General features: G+C 37.8%; 1 protein-coding gene and 1 pseudogene across 2 annotated transcripts in view; one reads left to right on the top strand and one right to left on the bottom strand.

The window, feature by feature from the left end:
• Window positions 1-10000, bottom strand: part of LOC128251273 (acyl-coenzyme A amino acid N-acyltransferase 1-like) — a 128766-nt pseudogene that overhangs the window by 65470 nt on the left and 53296 nt on the right. The window lies entirely within an intron of this gene.
• The window catches only part of LOC106877465 (uncharacterized), a 68988-nt gene that overhangs the window by 34656 nt on the left and 24332 nt on the right, over window positions 1-10000 (top strand). Inside the window, exons 9-11 of the mRNA XM_089346156.1 lie at window positions 1490-1561; window positions 2606-2677; window positions 9147-9218. Coding sequence (XP_089202282.1) covers window positions 1490-1561; window positions 2606-2677; window positions 9147-9218 — 216 coding nt within the window. The remainder of the gene's footprint in view (window positions 1-1489; window positions 1562-2605; window positions 2678-9146; window positions 9219-10000) is intronic.

Genomic DNA, 10000 nt, shown 5'->3' with positions numbered 1-10000 from the left:
CTCATCCACCTCCACTTCCTCATCCTCCTCTTTCTCCTCCCCTTCCTCCTTCTCTTCCTCCTCCTCCTCCTCTTTTTCATCCCCTTCCTCTTCCTCTCCTCCCTCTTCCCCCTCCTCCTCTTACCCTTCCGGACTCGGAATCTTGGGGTTAGTAGCCCGCGCTCTTAACCACTACGCCATATGCCCGTGGGTATTTATGGGGTGAATTTTAAGGTTTATAAATGAATTATTTTTCTATCCTTCCTCAATACCGGTTCCCATATGCTATTCATATCTGCACTCGGTCTGCTTAGGAGGTTGTTGTTTCCTAGCATATGTGCTGCTTCTTTTAGTTTTCGTATTTTCCAGTGTTGTTCCCTGTCTATTATTTTAACTTCATCCCACAGGGGGAGGTGGTTTCCATTATTATTATTATTCCTCTTTTCCTCCTCCTCCACCCCTCCACTCCTCTTGTTGTTGTTGTTGTTCTTCTTCTTCTTCTTCTTTTCTTCTTCTTCTTCTTCTTCTTCTTCTTCTTCCTCATCCTCCTCCTCCCCTTCCTCCTCTTCCTCCTCCTCCTCCTCCTCCTCCTCCTCCTCTTCTTCTTCTTCATTATCATTAAGCGATGTGAAATTGATAATCACTATCACCATATTTCCACAAATGTGCGTGTGAATATGTGTGAATTTGAGTGTGCCTATCACCTTCCGTCGTTGATATTCTGAATATATGTGTGTGTATGAGTGCATCCGGTTATGTTGATTTCTGAATCCGTATATTCCCTGACTTTTCAGCCATGTTCCTCTCCCTCAAACGTTTGTGTTCTGTCTCAGAATTATTTCTTGTCATTTCTTTGACTACTTTTTCAGTTTTCATCTTGAACACAGTGATTTGCAATGTGTCTTCTTCTTCTTCTTCTTCTTCTTCTTCTTCTTCTTCTTCTTCTTCTTCTTTCCCCTCCTCCCCTTCTTTCCCCTCCTCCTCTTCTTTCCCCTCCTCCACTTCTTTCCCCTCCTCTTCTTTCCCCTCCTCCTCTTCTTTCCTCTCCTCCGCACATCTCCTCCTCCGCACATCTCTTCCTCCGCACATCCTTCTCCTCCGCACATCCTCTTCCTCCGCACATCCTCCTCCTCCCCACATCCGCCCCACCTCCTCCTCCCCCACCTCCTCCTCCTCCCCCACATCCTCCTCCCCCACATCCTCCTCCTCCCGCACATCCTCCTCCTCCCCCACATCCACCCCAGCACCCCTCCTCCCCGCATCCTCCTCCTCCTCTCCCTCCTCCTTCTTCCTATGCTTCTTCTTCTTCTTCTTCTTCTTCTTCTTCTTCTTCTTCTTCTTCTTCTCCTCCTCCTCCTTCTTTTTTCCTCCTCCTCCTCCTCCTTCTTCTACTTCTTTTTGTCGTTGTATTTTCCTATAATTTTGTTTCTTTACTTAAAGAACAATATTCAATATTTTTTATCGTTATTACTTACAATATCAAACTAAACAACATTCTTTCCTGCTTCAGAGTTCTTTACAACAATACGATTTCGAGGATTGAAAAAGGAATGTTTCAAGGCCTTCACAGCTTACAGAAATTGTAAGATCCTTTAGTGTTATCGTTGATACATGACTAATGTAATGTGTTTTTAAATTAAATATCCCCGATTTCAGTGTTTCTCACGCTTTATTAGTGGAACTGATATTTAGTTTTCATATTCATGTTATATTTATTTGATTGTGTCCGAACATGATAGTTAATGGCAGTTGATATTTGTCTACATCAAAATTCTATTTCTGAAAATGTATGTGTGTCTGCAATGATAATATAATACTTATGTTTTAGATACTGTTTCGTTTCACATTGTTCTCTTGATGATTGTGATACCGTGTGGCTATTTATCCACACTTGCACCGAATGAAATTCTTCTTCTTCTTCTTCTTCTTCTTCTTCTTCTTCTTCTTCTTCTTCTTCTTCTTTCCCTCCTCCTCCTTCTCCTCCCATCCTCCGCTTCCTCCTCCTCCACATCCTCCACTTCTTCCTCCTCCTCCCCTTATTTTTCTTCTTCAAATGAATAATATGATTATTTATAATATTGACACAACTTACTTTACGTAAACCGCATCAGTTTTCACCTCCTTCATCTTTGTCATCTGATGTTCTTTGTTGTCGCCTTTTTTCTGTCCACCTACTCTTTTCAATCTTCTCCACTTTTGAAATCTCTCTTATTGTTGTTGTTAATGTTGTTTCTCTTGTCCTTCTTCTTCTTCTTCTTCTTCTTCTTCTTCTTCTTCTTCTTCTTCTTCTTCTTCTTCTTCTTCTTCTTCTTCTTCTTCCTCTTCTTCTTCTTCTTCTTCTTCTTCTTCTTCTTCTTCTTCTTCTTCTTCTTCTTCTTCTTCTTCTTCTTCGTCTTCTTCTTCGTTGTTTTCTTTTCCTTCCCATTCTTCTACATCTTAATCATCGTCATCATCATCATCATTATCATCATCATCATCATCACATTCCTATTTTTCTTTTTCTCCTTTTTCTTATACTTTGTTGCTTTATTCCATACGTATTTCTTTCATTATACAAAGAACATTATTTAATATTTTATTGCAATGACTAACTTTATCGTCTCATCGATTTTTCATACTGCAACAGAAATCTTTTCACGAATAATATTTCGCGGATTGAAAAAGGAAGCTTCGAAGTATTTTCCAGTTTAAAGAAATTGTGAGTCCCTTCAGTTTGTGTTTTGTACGTGTAGAATCTAAAGTTTTATTAAATTAAATGTCCCCTCATTTTTCTTCCTCTGTCACTTTCTCTGTCTTTTACATGACCTGATATATTTCTTCTTCCACTTTTTCTTAAATTTCTGTCCCTTCTTCTTCTTCTTCTTCTTCTTCTTCTTCTTCTTCTTCTTCTTCTTCTTCTTCTTCTTCTTCTTCTTCTTCTTCTTCTTCTTCTTCTTCTTCTTCTTCTTCTTCTTCTTTTTTCTTAATGTCATTCTAAAGCCACAATGTGTGATATTGTATTACAAATATTTTCCATACAATCTATTTTACTCTTTCTTTACTGCAATAGATATCTTGGTTCCTACAACATTTCAGCTATCCATCATGCATGTGTGTTTTTCATTCATACTTAACGTGGTGACTTAAATCTGTATTCTATCTTATATAATAAAATACCCGTAAAGCGAACAGAACCTTCGAGAAGAAGAAAAGAAAGCCTTACAAACACTGAAGAATGACAAATCAATCATCCTAAAAGAAAGCGATTAGGGAAGGGTGATAGCAATCATGGACAAAGACTACTATAAAGATAAAATATTGGAAACAGGCCAAACCTGCTACAAGGAAGAACCATGACACCCGGAAAAAGTAATAATTAATATATTCAAGCGTCTAATAAATGAATACCAACGTTCATTCACTGACAGAAAAAGATTATTTATGCAACTCTGTAATCAAAGAGAGTAATTGCTATGGATCACCCAAGATCCATGAAGGCTCCGAAATACAGAGAGCCATAAATGAACAGAGGAATCAGCACATAAAAATACTAAGATCTACTGACCTCAAATTGAGACCAAAAGTTGCTGGACCTTAAACCCCAACACAACAACTGAGCCAACTTTTGGATATACTCCTCAAACCGTTATGTCCGAGACGACATGGATTTCCTCAAACACATTCCACCCACTGTCCCAGAACGTACTATACTTACAGGCTTTGACTAATCTTTATACTAATATACATCACACTTTGGGCCTGGAAGCAATCAAATATTGGGTAGAAAAACATAGCGGACGGATGGACGAACGCTTCTAAACGAACTTCATTTCCAAAGACACGCACACCTTGTACTAGAGGATAACACCTTTAGATTCGATAATAAATTATATCGACAGATAAAAGGACATGACTACGGGGACGAGGTTTGCACACATTCCCCCGCCCCACAGAGATAGATATACATATATATGTGTATTTCTGTGTGTATATGTATGTGAGTATATGTGCGTGTATGTGTGAGGATGTGTGTGTTGATACATAGACAAGCGAAGCGGATACTCGGGATTGTGGAAGTCAAATAAGTAATTAACACGAAACGGCTGCCACACGCTGCTGATTCTGTCGCGTATTGGATTTGCATGTTATCCGCACAGCTGGATAGTTAAAGAATGGAACTGAGAGATTTGAATGTCTTTTCGTATGCATCGACAAAACACTATAATCAAGTTACCAAATTCCAATTAAACGCTCAAGTGTGTCACTGTCTTTTCTTTGTTCGTCTCCTACGAGATTGTTTTATCAGGTTATAACTTTATTTACAGATTTACCTTAATCTAAATAAGAAGTATACCAGCCCATTTTATACTTATGAAAATAATGTTTCTTATTCTTTATGTTTTATTTATGGTTGAATATACGTAAATCCATTACCTGTATAAAACATGAACTGTTTCCATCCAATGTCATTCCAAAGCAACCAGCTACAGGCCAATAACAAAATGCATTATAAACAGACCAATTGAAACCAAGTTTATGTAGCGAGTTGCTTTTTGAAAGGTCGCCTGATGAGAGACAGCTGCACAGAATTACACACACACATACGTGTGTATGTTTATGTGAGAATGTTCATTAAGTCTACCATGTTAAGAAGATGTCTTAATAGCTTAGCAAGTTTTCAAGCCGATCACATGGAGGAATGGTGTTCGCCTCCATTTTAGACGAAAGCACGAAACGTCTCCGGAAAAGTCTCGGAAATTCACAAAAAATTCCTAAAGAAAACAAGAAATGAAGGGGTGCTACAGTTGGAAGACAACTTCTGAGTGCTTGCCCTCCTCGGATTTGGATTTGGGGAAGAAAACTGTGTTGATGGTGAATTTATTTGCTTTATATTATATTATAATTAGGGAATATGTGATGTTCGTATGTCTATGTGCCGAGAGAGATCATCGGTGGTGGTGGTGGTAGTGGTAGTGGTAGTGAGCTATGTTTCTTCTATTTGTGGATATGATATGTTGTATATATTCAATGTTCATGTTCAGGAAAAGGAATTCTCCTGGTAGAGTTGGCGGAGTGTGTGGTGGCTCCTTTTTTAAGTGTCAGCATGTAAAACATTGCTTGTATATTCGGAATGAAACCTTCCCTCCCTGCATACACAAGCAAATGTGCAGGCCTGGGATTCTCTGTTCTCCTCTGTGTGGAGATTGTCTGATAGCCCTTTGTGTCTATAAGATTGCTAGGCGTAAAGTTCTAAGGGAGACAGCATGTCTTGTTTTAAGCTCAAACAATGTATAGTATTCTTTGTTTACAAATTAACTTACGCGCGCGCGCGCGCGCGTGATACACAAGCAATGCATCCCAGCCTTGCTCGGGTGTTATGCTCTACAGTTACATTGTATTATTTGATCCTTTCTTATGAGCAGATCAGATATATATATGGATTACGAGCAAAATGGAAGCTATTGCTTGTTTAAAAGTGGAGGTTAGGGGACACAATTTGTCTGGGTTTGCATGAAAGTGCTTTTTGCTCTGAAGCAGAATCACAAACTATGTATTGTTTCATCGTATAAAAGGGGGTTAATACGATTTTGCCCAGAAATCACATTTTCAAAATGTTAATCCACCCAGTCCCCACCACAATTTCATAATTTGTAACTTTTCGAATGTCTCTTTTCATCCACGTAGAAGAATTTAGAGATTACAAATCGGCGAAATAAATATATTTTAAAGTTTAGTTTTTCTTAAAGAAATACTCAATGTCCCTACCTCCTCGCCCACCCATCACCTCTTTCAAAAAGCTAAAACCTCCTAATGTTTCACTTCTGTCTGATGTTTTACGCATGCGTAGAACTGTGCTGAAGTAACAGACGTAAAAATTAACAGACCAGAACCAGAAAACCCGACATGCTAGAAACAACAGGTAAACGACATTATTTCTGAAGAAACTTTCCCGATTTCCATAGCGCTAAAAGTAAAATAATTGGGAATTTGTAGTTTTTTGAAAGTGATGAGGGTATGTGTTTGGGAAGGAGATTTTGTGTTTCATCAAGAAAAAAGGAAGAACAAAATTTATAGGTTAGTATTCTGTCTGTTTTTCTATGTGAAATTGCAAGAATAAAATTGGGTAAAGAGTAAAAAATGAAGAAATTGGGGTGGGAAGCGACAAAATTAAAATTCTGAGAACTTTTTGGACGAAATCTTAACCTCCTGTATCGAAAAGATAGAAATCAGAAGAAAATTAGGAAAAGAATAAGGAGGGGGCAAAGTCACATAGGAATGCTAGAAACAACAGGTAGAGGACAGGATTTCTGGGAAAACTTCCTTTTAAGCTTACATCGAAGATCAGACTTTTCAAATACGCTCATCACAAGCACAAATTTCAAAGTAGAACAGGTCATTTCAATTGGATTTGAGCTGTAATCTTCCGCGTGAACACATCAAGAAATAACATAATGCCTACATTGAATGTGTGTGTGTTTGTTTGTTTGTGTCTGTGTGTATGCCAAAGGAAGTTATTTTGTAGCAATCTTTCGTTTAAAGCAGCAAAGTTGGCAGCTAGATCATTTGGTCAATCATACTGGAGCGTATGGTTAACCATTAATTTCTTTATGCTTTGAAAAGAGCAGAAATTGAAAGAAAGAAGAAAGTGAAAAGGTGACGTTTGCACGTGCATGTGCATAAGAGAGAGAGAGAGAGAGAAAGATAGAGAGAGAGCATGAAGTTGTGTGGTGCCATGTATGTATATTTTGCATGTATGTGTAAGTAGTACTGATATAAGAGAGAGAGAGTGTGTGCGTATTTCCTCAAACCTTACAGAAATGGATGTCTTATAATGAAAAATTCAGAGCAACATTACTTTCATTATTCACACATTATTCTCGTACGGCAAGACTTTGTAATTTTGGTTCAAATTCTTAGTGTGAAACTATTTTCACTTTCTAACGAAAACTGGTCAAAGCAGAGTAGTGGCTTTCAAATATATATAGCCGATTGTTGAGATAACATGGAAAATATATAAATGAAAATAAAGTTATTTACTGAAACTTTTGATGCCAAACACATCAATCGGCAACTCAATTTTCGAATGCATAAGAAACAAATGCATACATACAAAGCCTCCTATGATATTTATACATGTATATATATAAAACACGGTGTAATTATAAACAAGGCAAAGATTAGCAAGTTCTAGGCAAACTGAAAAAAATGAGGAACATCGTTAATCGATTTTAATTGGGTTCCCATCAAAGGCGTCCACATCATTCTGACGCTCCCCGGTGAAACAATGACACAAATTGTTTATATACTGAAATAATGCAGCAGTTACTCTAGGAACGAGACCCTAATTTGCATGCCGAAAGTGTTTAACATTTTATAGATAACAGTGACCTGACAACGGAGATCCTAATCAACACAGTATCAAGGTATGACAAAATAAATATCTAACATATAGTATAATTATAAGCAGGGTAAATTTTAGCAGCCATTTCTCCACAGAATGTAAAAACGATATATATATATATATATATATATATATATATATATATATATTAAAAATAATGAATTTCTAAATCTCTCAGAGAGACTTAAGCAATAGTGATGCGATAACGTAGTTGTATACTGCCAACTTAACGTGACAGTCCCGATAAGAGAACATACTACTGCTGTTTATCCCTAGGAAGCCAGACCGCTTCCTATTAGGCCTTCACACATTTCCTGTGCCCGTATCCTTACGAGGGGGAGACAAGCTCCTCCATCCAGCCTAGCCTGCATTCAGGGACATGTTTCTGAGTCTTTGCTCGTCATCAGCCTGCTACTTCAGCCTACGTCATCAGCCTGCTACTTCAGCCTACGTCATCAGCCTGGTACTTCAGCCTACGTCATCAGCCTGCTACTTCAGCCTACGTCATCAGCCTGCTACTTCAGCCTACGTCATCAGCCTGCTACTTCAGCCTACGTCATCAGCCTGCTACTTCAGCCTACGTCATCAGCCTGCTACTTCAGCCTACGTCATCAGCCTGCTACTTCAGCCTACGTCATCAGCCTGCTACTTCAGCCTACGTCATCAGCCTGCTACTTCAGCCTACGTCATCAGCCTGGTACTTCAGCCTACGTCATCAGCCTGCTACTTCAGCCTACGTCATCAGCCTGCTACTTCAGCCTACGTCATCAGCCTGCTACTTCAGCCTACGTCATCAGCCTGCTACATGTCCGTGAATACAGGCTAGGCTGGATGGAAGAGTTTGTCTCCCCCTCGTAAGGATAAGGGCACAGGAAATGTGTCCAGGCCTAATAGGAAGCGGTCTGGCTTCCTAGGGCTAACCAGCAGTAGTATATTCCCTTATTGGGACTGTCACGTTAAGTTGGCAGTATACAACTACGTTATATATATATATATATATATATATATATATATATATATATATATATATATATAAATATATATATATATATATATATATATTTGTGTGTGTGTGTCTGTGTGTGTGTGTGTGTGTGTGTGTGTGTGTGTGTGTGTATAAATACCTACATCCTTACGAATATATTATATGCATAGATGAAAATACACACATATACTAAGTGACTGGACTATTCTATTTTCTGATGCTTTACCTGCATATTCTATGTTTGTATGTGCTTTTTCTACAACTTTATCTCCTCCAGATACTTCATACTTTATTTATTTTTTCCTTCCTTTATCATCTCTATCTGTATCTCTATTTTCTTTAATTATCTCCCCCTCCTCCTTTTCACTATCATTATCACAATTGTATCCTCAACGGTAGCATCGTCATTACCAATCTCAAAGTCCTCATGTTTAGAGTCTGTTGTAATCCAACGTCGGACTGATGTATTGTGTACACCGGTATAGCAGTATAGTTAGTGAGACAAAGACAAGACTATCTGTGACCTACATCATCAACATCTCAACTGACACTACACATAAAATATCCCCTTGTAATTTCCTTCACCAACTCTTCTTCTTCGTTGTCTTCTTCTTCTTCTTCTTCTTCTTCTTCTTCTTCTTCTTCTTCTTCTTCTTCTTCTTCTTCTTCTTCTTCTTCTTCTTCTTCTTCTTCTTCTTCTTCTTCTTCTTCTTCTTCATGTCATTCTAAAGCCATAGTGTTTGATATTGTATCACAAATATTTTCCATTCAATCTATTTTACACTGTCTTTGCTGTTATAGGCATCTTGGGTCCAACAACATTTCAACTATCAAAGATGGTATATTCACGAAGCTTTCCAATTTAACGACATTGTAAGTTCGTTCACTTTATTATACTCTTTTGTGAAAGTAATATTTGATGCTGATATATACCCTCATAACCGTATAAAATTTCAGACTGCATCGAACAAAATCAATTCAAATCTGGGGACCGAAAACGAGTTAGGAACGTTCAAAGTGAGAGTGGGAGAGTGAGACACAGTGAGAGAAAGAGAGAGAAATTGAGAGAGAAAGTGAAATAATAGGACAAATTTAATGTTCCCTTATTGCAGTTTCTTTGTTTCACCTAGCGTTTCAATGATTTTTATTTGAATGCGTTTGGAAAATGGTTCCATTAGTGAGTGAACATATCTGCGTCATATATTATTAGCTGAAGTATGTGTGTCTGTTCCGTGTAAGTGGAGTTCCGCGTCTAAATTTGACTATATTATTCCTTTGTTTTATAATTTGCCTCCTCCTTCATTTCTTATTTCAATCTTCTTGGTGTTTCGACAGTGTCATTCAACTTCGACTTATTCATTCCCTTCACCTTATTTATGTGATAGGGCAACTGAAGTGGAAGCGGAAAATATATATACGAATAATGTAGTCACATACCTTCTCTCAGTAAACGTCAAAGATATATTTCTAGTAAGATAGTGTTTTGTAATATAACTTTCTTCTGTCAAGCGATATTAAATTAATAATCTCTCTCACCATATTTCCACACAAGTGCGTGTGAATATGTGTGAATACGAGTGTGCATATCACCTTCCGTCGTTAATATTATGAGTATAAAGTGTGTGTATGAGTGTACGTGCATTTGTTGATTTCTG

This window comes from Octopus bimaculoides, chromosome 30 (genome assembly GCF_046866305.1).
Source record: "Octopus bimaculoides isolate indiv1 chromosome 30, ASM4686630v1, whole genome shotgun sequence".
NCBI classification, from domain to species: domain Eukaryota; kingdom Metazoa; phylum Mollusca; class Cephalopoda; order Octopoda; family Octopodidae; genus Octopus; species Octopus bimaculoides.
The sequence above is the reverse complement of the archived record's forward strand: the minus strand, read 5'-3'. Positions and strand labels throughout refer to the sequence as shown.